Source organism: Thermobia domestica, chromosome 8 (assembly GCF_964235325.1).
Source record: "Thermobia domestica chromosome 8, izTheDome1.hap1.1, whole genome shotgun sequence".
In the NCBI taxonomy this organism is placed as follows: domain Eukaryota; kingdom Metazoa; phylum Arthropoda; class Insecta; order Zygentoma; family Lepismatidae; genus Thermobia; species Thermobia domestica.
In genome coordinates, this window is record NC_137461.1 from 232455809 (window position 1) to 232482000 (window position 26192).

A 26192-nucleotide genomic window follows, 5' to 3' on the forward strand; every position below is an offset into this window, starting at 1 on the left:
AATATGTCTAAGGAAAAGAAAGCAAACAAGATTACAATTCCTTAAAAACTGAATACTCGGAAAATCAAAATAGAGTTTATTAGTAAACATCAACATAACAAGTCAGTCAGATGCAGAGTAAAAATTGTCATAAGCGGCGCCCAATTAAGCTTTACTACTAAAAATACGGCACTGTTGTGTTTCTTGTAGGTCAGGCAAGTTTAGAAGGAGCTTACTCTAAGCAACTCATTGCCTAAGAGAGGTCACGTGGGTTCTTTTGTACGTAACGTGGCCGGAACTCACGCTAGCAAACTTCATTCGCATTTCAACGTGTACTGGGAAACCTTAAAATCTTTATTCACGTGATTCCGATATGGTTACTCCCATAAAACAGAAAAGAAAGATTCTAACGAATAAATTAAAAACGAACTACTAGAGAAAAGGTAAAGAGGAGTCGGCAGATAGAAATTGATGGAGGAATAAAATAGACGTTTAGTGTTATACACAAATTATCGAAATACATGGTGTGTATCCAGTTGTTGGCAAAATGTATCCGGAAGCGACCAAGTCACATTGTTGACTGTTAGGGTAAATAATTCTATACTAATCTTAAAGGAGGTCAACATTTCATAAAGTGTAAGATGTAAGAAATACAACTAATAAAAAATACTTTATGGGAAGTTTGAAATAATTATTTGGTAGTATATGAACTTCCAATTTATTATAATATCTTGTGTTACATTTTATAGAATGATTAATATCCTATGAAGATTAAGTAATCGGAGATAACACGACAGACAAAAGAATATAAAAAAGGTCTTTGTAGCGGATCCCAGAGTATGGATTCAATGTACTTTGTTACACAGAAGCAAATTTTAAATCTCAGGTTGATTGACAGTGTCAATTTTCTTTTTTGGCCGAAACATGTGTATCCTCCCTGTCCAAATTCGCTCATAAAACATTGATACCTTCAAACAACCTGAGGTTTTGAAATTTGGATTCGTCGTAACAAAATACACCTAATCCATATCCTGGATTCTATTGCTGTGTTTTTGTGTGACTGTGTCACGTGTATCCTAACTACACAAAATCCCTCAAGTTTTTCGACCATAAAAAGTTGTCACAGTAAGTTGTCCTAAGGTTTCGTTTGGATTTTGTGTAACAAACTACATCGAATACATAGCCTGGGATCCGCTGAACAGAACATATGTTTTATGTAGTTGTGTAATCAATGTGATGGTAAAAAGTTTTCCCCATCTGTGTGGTAATTCATTGAGCTTAAAAGAATGACAGAGACCGCTTAACATAACCGACGGATTGGTGACGAAAAGGGAGAGTTGGAGACAATAGGGACGATGACGAACATGTACAGTGTGCTACAAAATTTCTTGAGGTACAAACTCCGTGTGTTAAGCAACCCAACTAACGCCCGTTCTAAGATTAATTACGCCTGGTAGAGTAGCTAGAACAGCAGCATGGATTTGCCTTTACCTGTTAAAAGAACAAATCGTAAAGTGTTTGTTTGCATGAATGAGGCGAAACGCTGGCTGACAAAATGACAGAAGTAAGTCTTCCCATACTTGTACTCACAGTACACAGCACAGTACCAAAAATATATACGGACACCAGAGACGCCGATAAGAAGATATCAGTCAGGGCACTTAAATAATTTTATAATTAACTCAAACGAGGGATTATATAAACAAGTTAATTTACTTCAAAGAACAATACATATATGCGTATAAAATAATGTACGGATAGATTATGCGGTATATGTATTAGGTTATTTTTTAAGTAAACACAAAGCCTTGCACTGAGTTTTGAAACTATTAATAGTAGTCCTACCTGCAAATCAATTAAAGTATGGATGGATCACTCAGGAGAAGAACCCAGCCCCTAATGATAATTTTGGGGACCTAAGAGGACTTGAGCTCCTAAGTTCCGGCTCCACTGATTCGTAATCTACTTCGAAAGAAGATCTTTCCGATTTCATTATTCGTTAAATGACTTTTGAAAATGCTAAATATTGGTATGCAGTAATTTATTTCTAAACATTAAAAACAAAAACTTCGATAACACTCAAACGAGTTGGAGAACTTGTCTGTACTAAGCGTATTTCCCCTTAGGTTGCAAATATAACGGAGGGTTCCTGATTTGTATAATATTTGTGAAAATTTTAGAAATATGTTTAAAACAGAAGAGTGCGAAGAAGTATAGCAAGTCTACCGAACCAAGTACTAGTGCAACTTTCGTAAATGAACTACCAGAGAAAAGAAGGAAATCTACCATTCAAGGTTCTCCTGCAAGAAGAAATGTTTTGCTGCGGCTATAGCTCTACCAAGTACATCTGGAATTACAAAGAAAAAACCTTCAAAATCACCAGAAGGAGACGGTAGTTACCAATGCAAGTTCTGTCATGAATATTATTCAGATCCACTTAATGAAGACTGGATTCAGTGTTCTATTTGTCTGTCATGGTTTCACGAAAAATGTACCGATTATTATAAGGGAAAAGACATTTATATTTGTGATCTGTGCAAACCAAGCGTGTGATGTGATATTATTTTCAGCCCTAAGCCTTATTATTGTTGTTTTTTTTTCAATCTGTTTGCTACTACGTAGATTGTACTCACTAGGGTTACTATAGATTCAAAGAAACTAGATACTAGATGCCTACTTGATAAGAAAAAAGACTGCTATGGACTTGAGCTTTTAAAACATATTTAGGGATCATGTGTATGCAAGTTTTGTCTAGACTTAATTCTATATTTATATGTGTTAGGCTAATACTAACAAAACATTAAACATTTTAATCTTCTGGTAGGTAAATCAGTTCATCTAGATGTCATTCTTTTATTATTTTAGACTGTGTACACATATATTGTTCTTCTATACAATTTCTATTTTGCATATCTGTATTAAACCCTGACTTTTAATGTATGAGTTTTTGCTTATTCACTTTGCCCCACTATCATGATCCGCTTTGCCCTACCGGTGGGGCAAAGTGAATAAATTGCAGTAGTTTAGTAATTAAGCAATATCATTTATGTATATGCAATCCTTTTTACTATTGTATTGTTATTTGAAAGTTTAATAATCATAAAATATTTCCTCAAAACTTTGGTTTCCTAGTCTTAATTTTAGTTGCCATTTGAGGCCTTTGAAGTTAAGTGATCCGCTTTGCCCTCCTTTCCTATACATGTTATTACACATAGTGAGTTGTGTGGAAATAATTATTACTGGGTTGCATGGAATATATTGAGGTATAAAAAATGTTAGTTGAAACACAAGAAAAGGTAAAGCCGTTTAGGTAACGCGATTTGAAGATTGGTAGATAATATGTGGTAGGATTTTAGGGAAATTGGTAATAATGCTCCAAATTGGATTGGATTAGCACAAAATACTATCAAATGGTAGGCGGCATAGAATCTCTGGATGCTTTAAGCTATAAAGATAGTTAAATTACTTGTATAATTTAGAATAGAGTATGTAATATCTACACGAGATATTCAAAATAGTTACAACTAACATTAAAAATAACTGGATCTGCAAAACAACAATAATAGTTTTGCGTAGTTGATAATTAAATCTAATTCAAAATACAATAGGTGATGAAATTCTGTCATATGATACCAAGTAATATATCAATCTTTATGTGTTTTGTGTTCTTCACTACATTAGGAGATCCACGACACATGTACATTATACAAAGGTAAGCAACGTTTTCCACTACTGAAATATTACAGTTTTGATATGCAATATCATTTAAAATATCAATACAAGAAAACCTAACAACATCTTAAAAGAAAGAACAAAGTAAAGTATAATACTATAATATGCAGCAATAAAATTCTCTTTATTATTATTATTATTATTATTATTATTATTATTATTATTATTATTATTATTATTATTATTATTATTATTATTATTATTATTATTATTATTTTGCAAAGGGAGTAACCGGTCTATTACAGAAAGGATAACAGCGCCACTAGTGTCCATAACTGGAGTAACGTTTAACACACTCCGAACAACACACTGCAGAGTACTAAAACGTGTTTTTCCAGCATGGATCAGGGAGCTGCAATCAGAATTAGCGTAAAATTGGAAATATCAGTATTGCATTTTACAGAATATTTAGTGGCGTCCACAGAATACTGCTTTCTGCAGAGTACTTGGAGGATAAGAGAGAATAAGACGTCGAAGCACACAAAGATGTGACAAAGTTGTGGACTCTGTCAGGAACCTTCTTACTGGAACAGTCATCAGAACCTCTGGACAATTTGCAATATCCTTGCCACCAATAAGAGCACCATTGGGTGTATCATTCATGAAGATTTCGGGAAAAGAAAGTTATTCGCCTGTTTTGTTAAAACAATATGAATTTTAAACAGAAGAGGCAGCGTGTAACAGGTTGCAAAATCTTCATCCCAACAGTGGACCCGTTTTCAGATTTCCTTAACACCACTCTCACAAGGAATGAAACGCGATATTCAAATACAATCCTATTACTAAACGACAGTCCTTGGCGTGAGTCAGCTCAAAGAACCAAATATCAACCAGGGATCATTTCTAAAAGTAATTAGTTGATTGCCTTTCTTGATACCAAGAGTGTAGCTGTTAGGTAGTTTTTTTGGCCAAAAACAGGCGACAGTCATCGTACATAGATTGTAACCATTAGATTTGGGTCCAGAACACTTCTTTTGTTCAAGAAGTTAAAACTCTACCTCAAGTTAATCATGTTTGAGAACGTAGAGTCCATCAAATCAGTTTTGGCTAGTAAGCTGAAGGACATCCACGAAGATACTTCTTCAACAAGTCTAGTCACTGCACTAGCGAGGAAAGTTGTACATCAAGAGTGGAAGTGACTACATAGAAAGGTGAATGTGTAACACCTGCAAGTAATATTCAGTTTATGAAAGTATTGCTGGAATTCAATTACCATAGTGCATATCCGAATAGAATAAAATCCTAAATGTTGATTGTAACTTCAATCTAAGATATTTAAATTAGAATTCAACTTACTGTGATAAATATAATGAATAACCAGCCACTACATTTGTGAAAACAGAGTTATTAATTCTCCAATGGTCCTCATCTGGTCCCATTACGTCTGTAAGTGTAAATAAAAAGGAACAAATAAAAATAGTAAGAAACATAATGAAGTAGAAAATAAACTTTTCATTTCGTGCACTTTCATATTTCCCAACACGTGTTAAGTAGGAAACGAACTCTCTGTACAACACAAATAATAAAAGAATAAACTAGTGTGTAAAATGCTATCATACTTCAGCCACAAGTGCTCAAATAATTCCTCCAAACGCTTTTAATTTGAATAAATATTTTCTTTCCTTTCTCATAAATCGATCATGAAAATTATATATAAAGTTATATCATCATCCACAGAGAAAAATAGATTATCATGTTTGTTTATTTGTGAGTGCTACTTTTAATTTCTTCATTTTAGCAGGAAAGAAAAGAAGTATTAGAACTGAAAAGATACTCTCATTGTATTAAGCTTACTATAGTTTATTGTCTTACTAACAAACCAAGACCCACAAAAGATTTTGTTAAGGGCCAGAAATAGTGCTAATTTTAAGCATTAGATTCAAATATACTTATTTAAAACAACAAATATTCAGCACTTTATTTCAAAATAGCAACTATAGCGATACACAAATCAGACGAAAATTTAATTATTCTAATACCATTGTTTTCTTCAAATATTGGATGAAAGTTTATTGAATTTAAATAACAATCTTCTGTAAAGATTTCCAAAATATGAAGCCATCGTTTAATGCACGCATTCAAATTTAACGGAGTATTTTGTACAAAACTTAGTTTGTTTTCTTAAAATCAATAACAAGAATGATAAAACAGAGTATTTTGTAATTTGATTTGCTTATGTTATTTACAATAAAATAATAATTTAGTTACATTTCAAAAATTCTATATTTATGTTACAATTTATTCCGAAGTGAACTTTTCTTTTTAACGAGCATTATTCATTGTTTGTCTTGCTTTAAGAATATTTTTTTTTCAGAAAAGGAATAATGGCAAAGGCAAAATACCGTACTTTGTATTTGTGCAAATCGTGGTGATATTTTCATAGCAGTACATATTAACATTACGCCATCAATTCTGATGCTTACAGAAATCCTTTCTCTCCTGAATTCATCAAGTTGAGCTTATACAAATGATTTATTCTTTGCATTGATGACATTGAATTATATCTGAGATACCAACGATGATTTTTGCTTGAAATGTCCTGCAATATGAGTATATAATGTTTTTGAAGGTTTCTGGAAGCATGAAAGTAATGTTGTGGTTCATTTCATGGACTTCACCATTGTAACGATCTGCACTAATGTTCAACTCGACAGAGAAGGATATAGAGGATCAACCCCACCATAGATCATGATGTCAGCAACCACGGACTCTGATCAACATCCAACATTGTTCTGACCATTTATGATTGTTGCAGTAGATTCCTTCTTCACAAAAACTGGCAATCATATACAGGTAAATATTTCGGATATTCTTTACACTCAGAGAACTTCACATCTTCAGATGGCAGTTCTTGTTGGTTGGTGTGAACTTATGTCCACCCCCCAACCCCTGAGTCCAACTCTTTCATCTTCCAAATTGTACTGATCCGGCGAACAACAGAGATATGGTGAATGCCTAACTCGCATGTAATAGAACGAATATTTTCCCGAGGGTTTGCATCCACAATGTTCCTGAAGATGAAATTCAGGCATACAGGACTCACACTCGCCACAAGTTATATCTAAGACTGCTCGAGGACAGTTCCGGGACTGCGTTAACTAGCATTGTGGATCATGTAAAAATATTTACTACAAAAATAACATCAAAGTTCGCGCCAGAAAGACTTTAAATATAAAATATGTGAAGTGAAAGTAGTGAGGTCTTATTTTAGTTGAACTTAATAGTTTCTTAAGTATCTTGCCGTCATTGTTCTACCACCTCTGAAAAATGAGGACCTTCCATGCGGCCACGATGTCTTAACGTATATCTATAATAAATCGTTGGACTGTCCTGGCAAATATATTTTTCACCATACCTGATGTAAGTTTTAACTGCGCTAGTGATGTAAGAGGTAAAGTCATATCTTCTTTGATACGAGGCAACAAATCAGAGAATTGTGAATTAACGATTAGAGGGTAATAAACCACAAGTCACATATCTCAAAATTATGTATTTTTTTAATCATAAAACATTAGTTTTGTTTAATTGATTCATATACTTCTACACCAGTCCGTCCGCTGGTCTAGTAGTTAGCACGCTCCCCTTTGGTGCTTAGTGTTAATGTTTCGATTTCCACTGAGATAACTTTGAAACTTGAATAGATTATGGTGGTTTAGATTCCAGCGTAAACTGTAAGTCCACGTTTCACATAGCACGGGTGCTGAAAAGGGACGCTAAAATCCAAAGCACAATTACTATTCCTCCTAAAAGAACTACTCATATCATGAATGTCAGAAGTATATTTCTAGAATTATAGATGGAATTAAGTAGGACGCCGAATAATTAAAGCAAGCACGGTAAACCCAGAATAAAATGCAGCTAACGAACCTCTATAGATCAAGAATAAACCACCCTATTCCATTTGGATACGAAAGCAATTCATTTGGCCACTTAGGGCATTGATTATATTATTCTTTTTGAGGAATTCAACATTTGGGATTAAATACTTCAAAAGGCACACAGATGGAGATCACTCGTGTCAAGAATTAATGCCAATCAACTTTGAAGGAGGGACCTAGTGAAACCAATCAGTCAAGGAGACGCTTGTTTTCTATTTCCGTATATTTTTAACTCGACTGCATTTCTGCAGTAATCTAAGTTGAGAAAAAGTAATTACCAGTAGACAAACGTCTCTTTGTAAAATAACATTATCCTAGAAGATTTTATGTTTAAGATCGACTCCACACTCAATATTATTGAATATTCTTCAAATTCTGCTAACTCTTCTTTTATTTTACTGTTGAAAAATCATGCAGATTAACTTACAGCTCGGCTATTAACTCTATAGTAGCTGAATATAATATTTTTCTGCTATGAGTTATATTCACTTTGTTAACTCATTGCTAAAGTGGTCAAATATGATTTATGATTAAAGTGCATAAAATATTAATGCCCAACATGTATAAATATAAAGTAACTTTGTTTTATTCAATTCTTGTTTATCTATTACATTCACTAGTTCTTCCCATCAATGTTTCGGATAGCCTGCAAATTCCCTGGACACTAGCGATATCTTTTGATGTCAAGTGGCAAGCTTCTCAGCTAGCAACTACAATTAGTTTGATTGTGAGCTATTACCGAACGACGTGAACAGCAGACTAAGACGTACTGTTATTATAAATAACAATTGTAATAATTACATCTTTTTAATGAACAGATCATAAAATTATATTATTTATAAAATTGACAACTTGCTACTCACCATTAATTTCATAAACATCTTCCGAACTGTTATAGATAACCCTAGACGCCCAAAATTCAGCCATTTTGTGAACGAAATTACAACCATTATACTGTAAGAGACAAACTTGTTACTTCTAAATTCATGGCAAAGGCAAAATAATATTGATACCTTAAACTAATATAAAGGTAACATGTTATCTATATAGCAATTAGCGACTTTACTAAACTGAGTGGAAGTTATAAAAGTACAAATTGAAATAAACAGAGACTTAGTAAACTAAAAAAAGAAAACTTTATTTTCATGGAATATTATAAAGACATAAGAAATATTGAATTTTATAGGCAGTAAAACAAATGTAATGGTTGATTTCATTAATTTAAAACTTACATCCCTTCAGTACCGAGACTATATAAGACGTGGATTGAGTCTCCCACGACTCAATCACATTAGCTCCCACCATGAATCGTACCCGAATCTCCTGACCTGGAGGCATATGTATTAGCCATATAGACAGAGAAATGATACGAACAAATAAAGATATAAAGCCAGAAGTAATATTAGTATTGGGTCAATAATTAAATTAAATTCTATTGTAAGTGTCTTGTAATATTGACATTTTCGTTCGTACACTTGAGTATAACTCTGTATGTGTATACATAGACATTAATCAAAGTAATACAGTAAGATACAAAACTACAATTTGGTTCGTTACTACGACTTTGGACCTGGCCGGGAAGTTTTTTTTACACTCAATATTACGTTATATTATCAAATTGTATAAAGGTTAATGAATATATTTCTTGTTAGTATTAAACTGACAGTAATGTTTTACTGTTGTTTCCTTCATAGTGCAGTTGATACTGCTGTCTTAATTTTTGTCCACTGGTGACACAAAAACAGAGCAAACAGTTCAGTCCAGTGAGTTATAATGCTAGATACAAACATCTTCACGGTGGACGATTATTTAGTGGCCGTTAAAGTGGAATCCCATTAGAAACAATGGATTAAACAATGAACTACTCGTGATGTGTTTTGGCAAAGGAGCACCTTCACGACCAACGTGACTGGATCTTAAATAAAAGCATTTGCAACAGGAATTGTACTTGATCCTCGGCGAAGTGGGAACTGAAAGTTATAGTTCGTGTACCATTTCAAAAAGCCACCTCTGATATGCTGTTGCGGCTGAACACTCGGACATACATAGAGGAGCATAAGGGCATGCTACGAACATGGAGGAACCCACACGAACATTTTGGATGCATAGGAGGTAAGCAGTATATAATCATATAATCAGAAAGTAAATATAAGGGACCTTTTCGGTTAGGCTTTAATACAGCTCGTAATTTCTCATATTTAGAGGCGAAGCGTTTCAGGATGGTTTGTCCTTGATGTAGTGAACCACTCAGCTGCGTCAGTTAAATTTGCGCTAGACTTCCTCCTTTAAAATTAGCCATAGTCATAGATATTCAATAATTTTGAAAACATATAAAGTGAGCAGTTGATGTGTTTAAGTTTATATTGATATTCCTTAAACCATCTCTTAGCATGCGTATATTCACGCAAATGCGTGAATGCGTGTATTCGCGCATTGTAATTCTGTAGTATTGAGTTATTGTAGGAAACAGCAACTATATGGCCTACAATATGGTGCATCTGATCATTTAAAACTTCCATGGGGTCTATACAGGGGATACCTATCCCTTTTAGGGGCGCAACCAACAAATTTCTCATTTTCTCCAGAAAGTTACTATTCTTCCCCTAAATTTACCATTTTGTCAGAATTTACCATTATTCCTATAAATATACCATTCTAACTCTCAAGTATATCTTTATCTTCCCCAAATTTATCATTGTTCAGTTTTATTTGAATAATTTTCAATGTCTTCTAAACATTCTCATATTCTCAACTTGCACCCTAATACCCGCAAGTGGACACTTCTAGCCCATACCAATGATACTATACGAACATGTATAAATGAGACATGGAATAGGCTCACCACATCCGAAAAGAACTCAAAAATGCACAAATCTGTTAAATAAAATGAAAATGTGCTCTGGGCCTATTTAAATAATCTATTTACTATTAGGCCTCCCGAAATACTTTCTTAAGCTTTTAAATGTGATTGCATCAAGCATTGTCCCTTCAATTTAACTATTAAAGCATTGAATGGGTCAACAATACTATCTCTTAAAGAACTGAAAATAATTTAAAATGCTGCTGCTTCTGCCCTATCATCTGAACAAATATATTTCTTCAACAGGAAGCATATATGGACCATGCTTCAAAAAAGGCAACTAGAGCTCCTAGAAGTAATAAAAATGTTTATTAAAATTTTAAATTCTCGAGGAGCCCAAATATTGTATTTCATATTTTAATAGGGAACCCAATGTCATGTTTTCCTACGGGGGCCAAATATCAATGCTTGTCCCCCAAAGGAAAATTTCCAAGTTACAGAGTTGTGTGTCCCTTCTTCTTTCGAATCCTAATAGCATTATTCTGACTTCAACAATGTACTATGAGTTTTGTTCATTGAAATATCGTAGTTGACTGTTGCTTATTTTCATAATTTATCTTTCCATAAAATACCCCCAAAATTCTCAAATTTCTTTCGGAGTCACCTTTGAGACGTCCCTCCACCACATCCAAAAGATCTAACAACGGTACGTGTTTTCTTTGACAGTGTTACATAGAAGCTTTTATCTACCAAAAAGACACTTATAGTTAGAAATTAAGCCTGTAACGGTTTTCAACTATGGCTACGGAAACATTAGTATAGAATTACAAACCCTCTCATTTCTCCTCTATATTTGCACAGATAACATAATTTGTATACTCTAAAATATATGCTATATATCCCTGGTGAAATGGGGAACTGCACTTCAGGTTATAACAATCATGCTATTTGTTGCCAGAATAATCATGCTATTTGTTGTATCTAACGTACTTCCTTAGAAATCCTTCACATAACAGAAAATATTCCTTCATATAACAAAATATCCGTTCTCAATTACAAGTAATGAACACTACTCCCGCGACCTTGCACAAATTTTTATTACTTCCTTTTATGAGGAGTGAACTAGTGATTATGCAAAATTTACTCTATATTTCTTATCTTGAACAAGTTTCATTCCCTAATTACTGACCAGTAACTAAATAAATTCTAATTATTGTTTAGCAAGACATATTATTGGATTAGTGACTTAGGTTATTTTTCATCTCTATATAAAAAAAAGTAAAACTTAACCCATGAAACTCTCTAGTCAAATTTAGCCTCTAGAAAGATTTTGTCACACTGATTTAATTCGTCTTAATACAATTGAGAATTATTACGTTTGGAACAAATTTATGCAACGACGATAGGAATATATTGAGAACACTTTCTTTTTTAAGTCAATGCATAAGTAACGGAATAATAACAGGAATGATCTGGAGGTAACTATTAAAGTTTGACTTTTCCTCTCTGAGGCAAAATCTTTTCTTTCAGCATAACTCGTAAAATGTTTAAAATTGAAATGTTTGATTGTTAAAGTTGTTCATCGGCTTTATATTTGAAACAAAAAGGTTCAAAATATCTGCTTAGAGATAAGTTCTTAATCTCTAGTGAAAGATTAGAATGTGCTTTCCATGTTATATAAAATAAATTCTTACTCAAATGTATCTAGATTACGGATGAATCGTATGAGTCAAACACATTAAAAATATGCTGTATAAAATTCTGCTGTTATTTGCTATAATGATCTTTCTTTGATTAACGATGAATTACTAGTATGTTGAATTCATTGCAGAGAAACTTTATATTTAAAATACAAACCTGATATTGTGGATCTGGGTTTTTCAGCCAGTCGTAGTCCCTGGTTAAACTAATATACTGCCTAGCAGCATATGCAATGCAGCCAGTGACGTGAACTTCATATGTTGCTGTTTCGTCAGATGGTGAGGTTTCATAACCCGTATAAGCTCCTTCCCAAGGAAATCTGGAATTGTACATGTAAAAAATAATATGGAATGTATATAAAATAATACTTAATCATTCATCGTTCATCTGATAAAAATATTATATATTAAAACGATTTATAGATCTTTGTACTTTTTCACTTTCTTGACGCCCAATACAGTGAATCTCAAATTAATGTATATAGTAGTTAAAATAGAATATCATACTAATTAAAACTGATAGGTTTATATTTTTCCTTTGAAAAATACAGAAGGCAATTAGAAACATAACATTTTTATTTGTTGTACAATTGTAACAATTTTGGCAGAAATTCAGTTACTGTTTGATTAACGTAAGTGGTTACTGAAGTGTTATTGGAGAACGAAGACTGTGAATGAGTTTCGATGGCATTGAAGAGTTCAATTTGGACTCTGCCTCCTACAAGGTTAACGACTACAAGAATCCGAGATAAGGTTGCACTCGATGAAACGGTATAAAAAGTAAAGAAGGGATGTTGCCAAAGAAAGAGAAGTTTAAAGGAAAATGAAAGTGTTGCTGAAGTGATACAGGATGGTTATGAAGTAAGGTGCTTGTGAGGCTGGTATTCTAGTTTGAAATATTTAAGGTTCACAACACCAAAAAAAAAAAAAAAAAAAAAAAACTTTTTCTATTTGCATTAATCAGTGAGATGTTGTTTTAAAGAGTGTACACCGTAATTTAAAACAGACTGTATATTTTAATCATATATCAAATCCTAACTCACAATGGCTGAAAATTGTATTAGTTTTTCAGTCAGCACACTCAAATCCAATTTGGATAGAAAACAAGAGCATTGAATTAGTCTTAATGTAACCTCTTTTTTATTGTTATACAGAAAACCAAAATCAAATATGTTGTTTTATTATCACAGATGAAACTTCCTTAGTCTTATCGTATCAAAGCAGTACTTTTATAACTGGGAAAACACTTGGCGATAATAATGTAAACATAAATGAACCAAAATTGGGCATATAGTTGTGTCAGTATTGACTTCGTATTCTTGATCTGATTATTTTCAGCGCCAAGAATGTCCTTGCGATGCTAATGCATAAGCTTAAGTTTAAATCATATTGTCCGTGATTGCTGCATGGTCTTTTGGAGGAAGACTCCGATATCTGATTGCAATTCCGCGAACTGATGCGTAACTAAACTTCTTGAAAATGTCATCAAAACAGATTAGGCTTGCTAAATTGTCAGGTCATGTGAACAGACATAACTGCGTGTACTGGGCTAATGGCAATATTCATATTACCATCATTTTCAACTGAACTAGCTTCGCATAGCTGTGTGGGATGCAATATCCAGCAAAGGAGTTGTTGAACTGTTTCTGTTTTTCGATGAAATTGTGAATAGGTCAAAGTACGTAGAAATGTTTCGTGGCGTAATACTTCCACAGGTCAGCACCAGAGCTAACTTGTTTAACTCTTCTTTCAACAAAACGGAACACCTCTCCGTTATGATTTGTCAGTAAATAACAACCATAATTGAACCCTTCCTCAGCGCTGTGTCGGAAGGAGCAGCAGCACCGAATTGCTACCACGTTCCCCTGACCTAACAGTAATGGATCTTCCTTTCCGGTGTAGTAAAGAACATGGTTTACGACGGAAATTCCAGCACAATGAGTGAATTGAAATACCGCATCTCACAAGCATCTATTGAAATTGATGCAAATAAGATTTTTTATCTAATAATGTGTCATAGTGTAGTGAATGGGTTCGAAGTATGTTGTAATGTTGAAGAAGGTCAAATTAAGCACTTACTAGATTGAGCAGTGATAAAAAAACGTATGCCAAGTGTTAAATAAATATGCATAAACAATATTGAACAAATGTACTTATAACAAATGCATATTGATGTACTGTAGAGTGCATATGACATAAGTGTATTTTTTACCCCAACTTGTGCTTTAAGTCTTTTCTGCACGAGAGACGAAATCCGATATTCGACCACCAAAGAATACTGTTCAGAGTAGCTTTCAGCCGTCAAGCAACACCGGGAAAGATAATGATAGAGAAAATTGTCAGTATAGTCTGTGAAATCGTTAATGTAAAGCAGACTCAAACAAGACCATACTCACTAGGACTTGATTCTCTGTTACTGCAAATCTGTTACTCTGTTACTCTGTTTGTTTTTATTCTATCGGATTAACTTTTTAGACCTGAAATTAGTACCAATTTAATTCCGGAAATATTAATTAAATTTTGATCAAATTGGAACTGCAGTTAAAGTTGTTGTATTTATAAAAGGTATTTGAACAAATTTTAGTATGTTATTAAATTCATTTTGTTTTTTTTTTCTATAATTTGTTGTTAATATGATCGTATTGTGACTTGCTTCCCATGGCATTTCCGTCCCGAAGTTTTTTTCCAACATTTGTTTCGAACTCCTGCCTTTTCCCCGTCCAAACCATTAGTCATGGTCAAACACTGAACTTTTAGCTTTATCTGAATTGGAGACAAAATTGATAAAACCAAAAACCGGGTCGAAATCAACAAAATTTCAACACAATGCTCAAAACGGATTTCTCGTGATCTGTAATTGAACAAAATGATACTTCATAACTGAAAGATCAAGATCAGGTTAAGATACAACGCTGTCTTATTGAGAAGAACATATAAGTTGTGTATCCGAACAGAACAAATGTTTATTTATATTTTCCAGTTTTGGCCAATAGCAAATAAGCAATTATTGAAATATTTTTGTTGTGCTCTCTATTATGTATCATAGCAACCTTCCTTTGACTTTCTTATGAATTGTTCCGTTTTTTGAGTTTAAATAAGAAAGATGTGCAAAATTGGTGACTGTAACTTTGATGCTGTTTTCAAGTTCCGATATGTATTAATAAGAAATTGTCTTAGATTTCTCGAGTGGTGAGTCTTCTCTTTCTGACTTAGTTTTATTATAGCACTAACAATTTTAATTATGCCTCATACAAAATAAATTAATTATGTCTCGTTTCCACAGAGGTAACTAGAATGAATAAGTAGTAAATTAAGGGCCACATTTGCTATTTAAAAATTTTATTAATTGTAACTGCTCTTTTTTTAATTTTATTGTTTTAGTTAACGTAATTAATTCGATAGTAATTAAAACTTAAAGACTATTAGGAAATATTGTTCACATTTCGGTAATAGCTAAATGCCTTTATTAGAAACAGGTATTTTGACTTGTTTCCTATAAATATTGTAGGAAGCAGTTGCTCTATACTTAGAATAGAAAAATATCATATCGCACACCGGTGACGACAATGACACAACTCGAAATTTACTTTTGAGTAAATCGCAATCGAAACTTTTTGTAATTTTAAAATGTTAATTTAGGAATTATAAATAAACATTAGAGCATACAGATTACGTGATTTTACACTTTAATCGTTTCTCTTTCTGTTAAAGATTATAATGTAATGTTTTGTAATATAAAGTATTTTTTTTTTTGGAATTATTATTGTTTGAGTTGTGTCAGTATTTATGCAATATTTTCATTCATATCATTTCTTATGCCAACATTATATATTGGCATAACAAATGAATCGAATGAAAATATGGGATAAATACTATCACAACTCAAATAATAACTATTCTAAAAACAAAGAAATCATTATAATATTATTAATCTTTCGTAGTATACAATTTACAAATAAATTTTTGTAGTTTTTTATTAAAATCTTCACGTAAACATAAATTTTTACTTAAAAAGATAGTTTTCTCATAACAATTGTTTTCATAAGAACAATACTTTACAATATTAGGATGGAATTTAAAGTAGTTCAAGCTTATTCAAATATTTATTTATTTATTTTAAAGCCTAATGTTAGTAGTAGAAATACAATGATGTCAACGTAGGTTCCACTAGCCGGTCGTCACTTTGTCATTTTACAGTGAATAGTAAAAATCTTTGTAGGCTTTAGAAATCTAAATTTCTTCCACTAATCTGACAAGATCCTTCTTCTTGCAATCAGCAACCTTCATTGCTTTGCTGTAAGCTTTCTTTAGTATCAGTTCTTCTGCTAAAACTCGTGGTCCTCGTTTCCCGTGATTTATGTTTACCTCCTTGAACTCCTCACTTTTGAATAACAGTTTGTACCAGAAAGAATTAAGATATCCTTTTTCTACTTTTATCACCTTCAGGTCACCAAATTTCACAATTTCCTTATCGGTATTGATTGTATATTTTTCCCTACATGACTAATTAGCTCTTTGAAATCAAAAATGTCTTCGTGGGAAATTTCGTTGACTTCAAAGAATTTCTTTTTCTTCTTCTTTTTGCTATTCTTATTAATGACACATATTGGGATGGTACGTAAATAGATCCTGATTTCAATGATCGTTTTATTTGTTTCTCAATTACTGAGTGCACTGTGTCACCCTCATTTTGTGTGTGTCCCTTGATCAGAAACTTGTGTGTAATTCTTATCTGAGGTATTATATTTACCGGATACAGATACATCCCAATTACATACTTTTTTTTTATTTCGTTAGCACGAACTCGATTTCTTCATCATAGGGACCGCTTACATTCTTCTGTAAATATTGAAATAGGCACGTTGCTATCTCGTTTGCACCTCTATTGGCTTCACCCTCGTGCCACAGAAAGCAACTTGTTTCACCTGTTTTCAGTTCACAAATAGTGAAGTTGTAAGTAAAAAGTTTGGATTGATAATTAAAGACAGAAGCATTCCCTGTAGGTATCTGGAGAACTCTTTCTAAATTATAACAAGCCACTATAAAGTTGTTGCTTACTTTCTCTTCATCCTTTCTCTTTTCTTTTCTTACATCTTTCTCTTCCAGATGTACTTTATACCATTAATGCATTTCTTCTTATCCTTTATCTTCCGAAATTTCATCAATCTGAACATTGATCTTTTTAGGGCAAAAAAAAAAAAAAAAAAAAAAAACTAATGTTGAATTAAATATCCTTGAATGCATAGTCAAGTTCATACTGGGTTTTCCTTCTCTTTTGCACTGCTGTTCATAATCTCTATGCAAGTCAGCTAATGATTTTCCTCCTTGTATTCTTTAGTAGTCTGTAACCGCATGTAATGACTTTCAATTCTTGGTATTGAATTGATATGTTTACTGACGCTGTCTTTAATCTCAGCATCAACGCTGGGATGCTTTTTATGCTCGCTTGTAGATCTTGATGTAAAAAAGCATCATTCAGGTTTTCTATCACGGTTCGTACTGTTCGGTCAGTAGTTTCTAATGTGGCTTTAAAGATGTTTTTACATGCTATGACACGATTTCCATTAACTTCAAAACAAAATGCATTATGTAATTCTCTATGGTTTAAAGCATTTATTTTCGGATATCTATATTGAAGATTAATTTGTTCCATACATCTAGATAAAAAATGTCTTTATCTGGTGATATCCCTAATGCATAATACTGATCAAATATCCCAACACGTTTCATCTCATTAATGTTTTCGTAATACTTATATTTGCAAGAGTGTTCACAAGGTGGTCATATTTTCTTTGCTGCCACTAGTTTTTCACTTGTAGAAATGTATTCTTTACCGGGGTTTCTATTTAATTTTGACTTTTTGTTTTTCCATTCATTTGGTTCTGTAAGCCTTTTCTTGCCTTTTTATATCATTATCTTCTTTTGGCACTTTGACTTATCTTGAAAGATCTCCAGTTTCTTTTAACACTTTAGTACCTGACCTTCCTGGATACAGTATATTAGGAAACAATCGCCTCTTCGTTTTTTCAGTGTTTGGGTGAAAATCTAGATGTTTGTTATTGTCAACAAAATTTGAAGATAATGAAGACGATATAGGTGTGTCTGCCTCGGTTACAAAATCATGAGTTATTTCATTTTCATTAACAACTTCGATATCCTTTCTCATTTCGTCTCTTTTTCCTTCAGGAACTCCATTAATTTCTTTGCTTTTCATTGCTTTCTTTTGATTTACCTTCTTCTTTTTTAACATGCACTTGCTTTCTTAAAGATTCATAAACTCATCAAGCTTAAAGCGAAGAAGGAAATGATCAAACTCCTCTAATACTAGCAACGAACCGAATTCAACGTTTGATGGAAGTGGTTTCCAAATGCCTTCTCCTAGTTTTCCTTCCATAATAGTGTCATTCCGTCCCTGATACGGTTTACATTTTGTATTTGACGTCATCGAATTGTTCTTGAAAATCCCACTTTGGTCCGAGGTTAAATTTAAAACTATAACTCATCCAGACAAAGAAAATCTCAAACTCATTTTTAATGTTTCTACGTCAATAGCAACACCAGCTACACTGTAGTAAGTCAGTCACTGGATTATTTTCGATCAACGAAACTGTCACATCTCCAAAAATTAATGTTATAAATAAAACGACAAGATAAAATCCAATCAGGAGTAACGAACATTAGGATTGATAAAGTCATTACAAAATGGAAAGCACTGATTTGAAGCACCGATAAAAACACAACACAAGACGCCACAAATGAAAACAATAGTCTGAAATCAGTCGACAATAACGCCACAACTCAAACTCTGTCATTATTTTATTCACCGATCTTTCAATCAACGATCAAAATCGGAGCAGCAATAACGGCACAACTCAAAATGTGACAGTCTTTTAGCAAGTTTACAACACAAAAACTTGTACGGAACTAAGAAATGACAGTAGCTATAGGTGACGTGGATAAAAACATTTTGGGATTATGAAATAGTGACACTACTAACAGTCTCACGCGGTAACTAATAAAGCTACAGTTATGATTCTTATAGGCCTATTGCCGGATAGAGGGCCGTCTCACGAATCTGGGTTTATACATAACTCCAAATTGACAATTTTTGTATTGTGTCATTCTACTAGCTGGTGTGCAATATATTGTAAAATACAGGACAACTCCGTGTGTATATACAGGGCGTTCTGGCAACCCTATCGTATGTAGTAAATCTTATTGTCACGTGATGTTCTTACATTTAAAGTATGTACTATTGATTTAATTCTATGTCGTTTTTAAGGCTCTAATTAAGCGTAATTTTTCATATTTATTATCACTTTGCGTAAGAAGTATTATAAGTTCAATGCGCGTCGCTGTTAGGAGTATGTCTCTCACTGTTAGGAAAAATCGAACAATAGATTCGGTTTGCTACTTAGCTATGTATATCTCTCATATACAATAAATTAATGAATAAATATTCCAGTAGAATAAAACTTATTAATTGCATTTTATTATAAAAAAAACAGACCTTTTTCTACTAAAAGAATTACCTTTTCTAGATTTTCTTGAAAAATACAATGAGAATTTAATATCAAGTACATAATCTTGTCCAGTTCGATTTGATCTATCGGGTCGTATATCGCTTATCTTTGAATATGTTTTGCCGTTAAACGCTAATAAAATTGTAGAATTTATTTTATTGCTGTAGATTCTATAATCTGCAGTAGATTCTGTAATGTGTATTAGACTCTATAATCTGTAGAAGGTTCTGTAATCTGTTGTAGACTCTGTAATCTGTAGTAGATTCTGTAATCTGTAGTAGACTCTATAATCTATAGTAGACTATAATCTGTAGTAGATTCACTAATCTGTAGTAGACTCTAGACTCTATAATCTGTAGTAAACTATAATCTATAGTAGATTCTATAATCTGTAGTAGACTCTATAATCTGTAGAAGATTCTATAATCTGTAGTAGACTCTATAATCTGTAGTAGATTCTGTAATCTGTAGTAGACTCTATAATCTGTAACAGATTCTATAATCTGTAGTAGACTCTATAATTTGTAGTAATTTCATAATCTGTAGTAGACTCCATAATGTGTAGTGGACTCTAAAATCCAACTATGCTTTACTCTTCCCGTCCAGTATTTCGAAATTACTCGTGGACATATTATGAGAATACAATGGTAAATATGTCACTGCAGGTTTCGAAGCGCTATAGATATACAGTATATGACGGTTAACCCTTTGCGTACCAGTGACATCCATGTGGATGTCATGAAAATCAATCGCTTATTAAAGGTCGTCTTAATCCTGGAGATGCTGAAATTTGTTAGTGGTTGCAAAGCAAGACTTAGTGCTACTATTTCTCCTTACATGACAACACCTTACGGACAGAAAAGACAAAAATGTGTTGTCTAACTTCTCAGTAGATGATAAGCCTAAGGCAGCATTCAATTACAACACACATGCGTTTGTTTAGACGATAAACATTTGACTTTAATCTCTTGTTAGTGTTGCCAACCTGGAACAGCATAATATCAAAATTTCTCTTTTTCAGTTCAAATGTGCCAAAATGCAAATAATTGTTTTTATCAGTAATGAGAATGCTCTCATCATGCGCCCACAATAACTATGCCCTATATAACGATAACAACAGTAAATGAAACTTGTATTAGAGTACGCATATAGGAAAATGACACCTGGAACGCAAGGGGCTAAATGTTATCTTTTAGTTGACTTCCCGTAATCTTGCCTGTTATCTGCCAGATTAGTGAGAGATTACATGGATCTGTTTTTTTTTTTTTTCAATAACTTTCAGCGTTTCACTAAAGTTGAGACATTCTCGCCTATTGCGTCCATTTTTCTGGTTTTGGTTTTGAAAGAAGTTAGGCTACTAGCACTCATACATGCAAACTATTTAATATTATTACTTTTAAATCAGGAAATTGTCTACACATTTTAACACCCGATATCACAGGTAGCAACATTATTAGAATCGCTGTTTAATATTAGGATTAGCGTGACGAACTTGGCATACTACTAAGTCTAGTGTGTAATCAAAATATAAAATATATTTCCACGTTCAAAACAGATACATGTATGTATTATCCACATTTCTCTATTTTAATTGTAAACAGTATTTACTACGTATACCTAAGTTATAAATTATAAACGCTATTCTTGGAACATTGTTCCCTTGTACTGTCGGAAAGCAAAACTTTTTCTATATATATATATTTGTGATGCCTGTAGAAGATGAGTAATACACTGAGAAAAATCCGTTATCCGGACAGCGGTATATTAGGCCCTATACAAATGTGCGGAATCCTCATGTTTGCTACGCAAATCAGTACGGAGCATATGTTATCTATATGATACATACTTTTCTCGCTTAGATGTTACACCATGCCGTTGCAGGATGTATGTCATCTAACAGTCTTCCGTATAGTACATACATATACGTATGTTACATACGTCAGCTGTATGTTGCATACGTCCATCTCTATGTGAGATCCTGAGCGCCTATATACAGTTCTTTCGTTCGTACAGAAAGTACCTTCATTCGGAACACTTGTACGGAAAGTATATATAAAGTGTACTTTTTCAGTTATATGTTTTCTGTACTTGAGGTCCAGAAATTACAGGACTTATAATGCAATCTACGTTTTTACGTACCACATACATTCTTTTTCTCAGTGTAAGCTACAAATGTTATGCATCGAAAAAATAGCACAATGCTATTTTCAGACTTTAAACAATTCACAGAACTAACTTATAACCAAGTTTATAGTTCGTAAAGGCCTGCACACCTTTAAAAAATTGGATTGCGGTGACGTGAAAGTCCGGGACCACACATAAATTTTATCTATGCGTGGTCGCTAGTTCGATTCCCTACTATTCTTGAATCCAATAGAAATTCGAGTAGTAGCTTCGATTCTATATTAACCAGTAGGTACTGTGTCATATAAATTCTCATATACCGTTTCACAATGAGAAGAAAAGATTAGTCCTGTCTGGCTAGAGAGAACAGGTCTAAAGCGACACTGTAGGATTTTTGCTTAAGCCGTGGCGAATTATTCGTTGTCCATGTCAAACACAAGTTAGAGGGTGAAACTAACACGATGTCATTTCAGTATATGCAAGCCCCTATCAGAATGCAGTTGGTTCTATCGATGGACGTATAAACATGAGGTTTGTACGGAGAATTTTTGTAGCATACACAATGGCAGCCTCTGGACAGAGTGATGGGGAACACAAAAGCGTGATTGGTTAGGGAAAACATAGACAACACCTCTATTGAACATAATCCACCTCTAGTAGCAGATACAATGTCCAGGACGTTAATGGTCTATAGACAGTTGTCTTTGCCTTCACTCATTCCCTGTTACCAACACGGACATTGTAGGTCCACATTTTACCTGCTCAATGATAAAAAAGCTCGTATCTTATTCTATTACATATATTAGAAGTTCCTTCTTTTTAGATTTAACTGTGAAAATAATTCCTTGCCTGAATTGGATGTTTGTGTTACTTCTTACCTTCCCTTATCATAAAATCATTATTTTTCGTTTTAAGAAATAGAATTTCATGATTGCTGCTCGTGTTATCCTAGAGACGAAAAACAAGTTTCTTCGTCTCATCTAGATTCTCTTTTTTTTATTTCATCTCGATTTTTCTCGTCCCTTTTTGTATATTAATTATCAAAATTGATGTCGTGGTGATTTTATCAATGACACCTAGAAGTTATCGAAGTTCTTCCGCGTCAAGAAATGTCCACAAGAAGTGTTATGTAACAACATTTAAGTCGTGCTTATTATTGAACTATATTGTGTAATGATTTGCTTATCTTTAAACATTGATAAATGCTCTTCAGTTTGTTTGTACTTTTACTGCATCAGTATCACTTCATGAGTTTATTGCTTGTATACTATGAATCATAGAACACAGTAACAGCATTTGAGATCTAACAAGAGTAGAGGAAAGTAGTGTTGCGCACGAGAATTGAGAAATATTTCGCCTCGACTCGATTCTAGTCTCTTGGTTAATACTATTCACTGCTGTTAAATTGTAGCTAAATTACTTTATTAGGTAAACAATAATGTGGATTTGCCACTAGGAAGCCACTTTTAACACTATCCAAAAGGCGCACACACGTTCACGAACTGCTGTTTTCTACCAATTGCCTTAATGACCAAACTGTTTTTTTTTTTGGACAATTTGAGAGGGAAATCAGGGTACCATCCGTGTGAGAGCTGTACCACACGTTAAACTAAGAAATGTGTCATATAATGCAGGATTAAAGAATATCTCTTTCCGCGTCGTACACGATGTGGTTGATAAATCTTTCTTTATATTTAAGTACCTATAACTTATTATAAAATTATATTCACGAAACTTTCACTATATCTTACACTCTGTTTCATGAAACTGTGTTAAACAATTTCAGAACTCTACATACTTTCCATTATTCTCAATTGACACTTTGGGTACTGTTGACTATTCTATTCAGAAAGTGTTAAATATTCTTGGGCACATAGGAGAAATTGTTTTTTTTAATTCACCCCTGCTAATATAGCCTATGGTAAGTCGTTTATATGTTTTATTGTTACATTTCCATATCTATGTTTTTCTTAATAATATTATATATACATCTACATATAAGATACCGGTATACATTAATTAGCCTTCTTGCAGATTTTACTTAAGATAATTTGGTTTCGAACTATTAGTTGCTCGAATACTTAATACTATTCTAGCATGGTCATAGTAAAACATTATTGATATATGCTGGCTATTAATTTCATTAATGTGCAACTTTACGATCATGATAAAATCCAATGACAGTTCTGAAAATGAAACACAAAAATATGGCATATTTTAAGTAAAGTTTATCTTACATAAACTACCTAGTTCCATTATATCCCGTGTCTTTAGCATAATCTTCTGCAGCAGCTGTTTTACTCAGACGATAAGATAATAATTCCTTGGCTAAATCCGGATAAAGAGCCAATATTGGAGGATACATCCAGGTTTCTGTGTCCCAAAAATTATGGCCTATAATAAAAGAAAGTATATTTCGTCTTATTAAATACTGAGATAAATTGTAATATTACTTGATAGATATTACGATATTTAATTTATGATTCATAACCTATTGCTCTTATCTGTAACGGATTGGTTAATAGAAAGCCTGAAGAATTAGATACACACAGCAAAGTTGAAATTTAGTATTGCACATTAACAATTTGTTTTGAATTACAGCATATTCAAATATTCAATAATAAGTGGTTGGGCATCCTAAAATCTTAACTATTATTTCGCAATCTTCATCTGTTCACCGTTAACTTCAAAATTATAAACCAAGTTAAATCTTAGAAGAATGAACCTTCCTCCTACCTTCATAATCCTCATTCAGCGCTCCAAATGCTAAGCCTCCTGGGCTCAAACCATAGTACTGATGATTTGGTTGATTTGTTTCCATTGACGGCAATGAACTTAGGATATAGTACAGACTGCCATATATTGTCTTGGCCTAAAATCAGTGATAACATTTCATGCATAAATATTTGATGCAATATGAGTCGAAATGATTGAAATAACTGTGTTCAAAGACATGTTCAGTTTGATACTGATAACTTTATATTTTATATCAATAACTTTGTATTTTATATCAAAGTGTAGATATTCTACGATATTGAAATAGAGACAAAAACAAGCAAACATCTTAGTAAATAATTTTCATGTAGTCTACATTACACAGAAGAAGAAACCGTATAATAATTGAGATATTTGCATAATTTGAATGTTTGAGAAATCTTAACACCTCAAATAATGAGAAAATAATTCTTTGAAACGTCAGCATATAGATGAATGCCAAGAATCATGTACAAAACACCAAAAAATCGTCTGTAATTTGGTTGCAATATTTATATCAACTTTAAAGAACGAAGAATTATTAGCTTACTCTCGCGTTTGAAAACAGTTTGTAAGCACATGTGTTCGTTTGTAAGCATAGACACGTAGTATAGATGGCGTGAGTATAATTTGGGACCACTAGATTTCCTTCCAACCACAATCGTACACACAAACAGATTTCCTGATTAAGACAAAAACTAATGACGGTCATTTTGGAACGGTAATTTTTCAACATGGCGTAGAATCAAAGAGGGTACCATAATCTATTCATAAAATGGCAATATCCAGCTCTTAATTATAAGAGGAACTACTGAAAAATTCGTATCCCAACCAGAGTTGGATTTAGGTTTGATAAGTCCCTAAGCTATTGAAGGTAAGGGCCCGGGGACCCTTTATATGTTCAGTCCTTCTTTGTCTATGTCAAATTGACTGCACTACGGTTTTCAGCTGTATAATACATGTTGCCATGCAACCAATCCATGCAGAACACACGCACTCTATATCCAAACATGAACAAACTAATGATATACAATTTTTAGGAAGAAGGCGAGCAAGAGGTGTCCCAATTACTTACATCATAGGAGCTCACAGAATACAAAACACTGTTGCTGTAAGGTTAGGTAGGTTTAATTGTAATTGCTTTTATCTTATATTTCCGAAATGTACATCCAGTTTTCTTTCCTTTAAATTTATTGGAGGCCCCCGAGAGAGAGTGGGGGTCCTAAGCTATAGCTTGTTTAGCTTATACATAAATCCGGCACTGATCTCAACTAAGGAGTGCAGGTAGAATGATGAAATTGTAAAGTTTTAAAGAATTTATCTGTGTATCTACAAAACAAATTTTCATAACTATAACGAAATTCTTATTATGTTTTCAGGCCTCTAAAGTGTTCATGTATGCACAACCAGTGAATTTCATAAACATTGAGATCAGAGTTGCTGTTTTTTGTTTAATTTGTTTATCAGAGTTGTTTATCAAGGCAAATTAATGAGGAAATTATTGAAACACTACGAGACTCTCCTCCGTCATATGCAGTGGTGAAGAAATGGATGGCACAGTTTAAGCGCTGCGATTTCTCAACAGATGATGTTTCACGTGTAGGAAGAGCAAAACAATCCCTGTCCCCAAAATCGTAGATGAAATTCATGACATTATATTTTAAAATCAGAATTTTAGCAAAAGATTGTGGGTATTTCTCAA

General features: G+C 33.1%; 1 protein-coding gene across 3 annotated transcripts in view; it reads right to left on the reverse strand.

The window, feature by feature from the left end:
- The window catches only part of LOC145693488 (protein-glucosylgalactosylhydroxylysine glucosidase-like), a 124880-nt gene that overhangs the window by 22317 nt on the left and 76371 nt on the right, over positions 1-26192 (reverse strand). For all 3 annotated transcript variants that reach the window (XM_081769531.1, XM_081769530.1, XM_081769528.1), the window contains 5 exons: positions 24473-24608; positions 23983-24130; positions 12247-12409; positions 8453-8543; positions 5008-5095 (listed from right to left, as the gene is read on the reverse strand). In XM_081769531.1, the coding sequence (XP_081625657.1) occupies positions 5008-5095; positions 8453-8543; positions 12247-12409; positions 23983-24130; positions 24473-24608 (626 nt within the window). The remainder of the gene's footprint in view (positions 1-5007; positions 5096-8452; positions 8544-12246; positions 12410-23982; positions 24131-24472; positions 24609-26192) is intronic.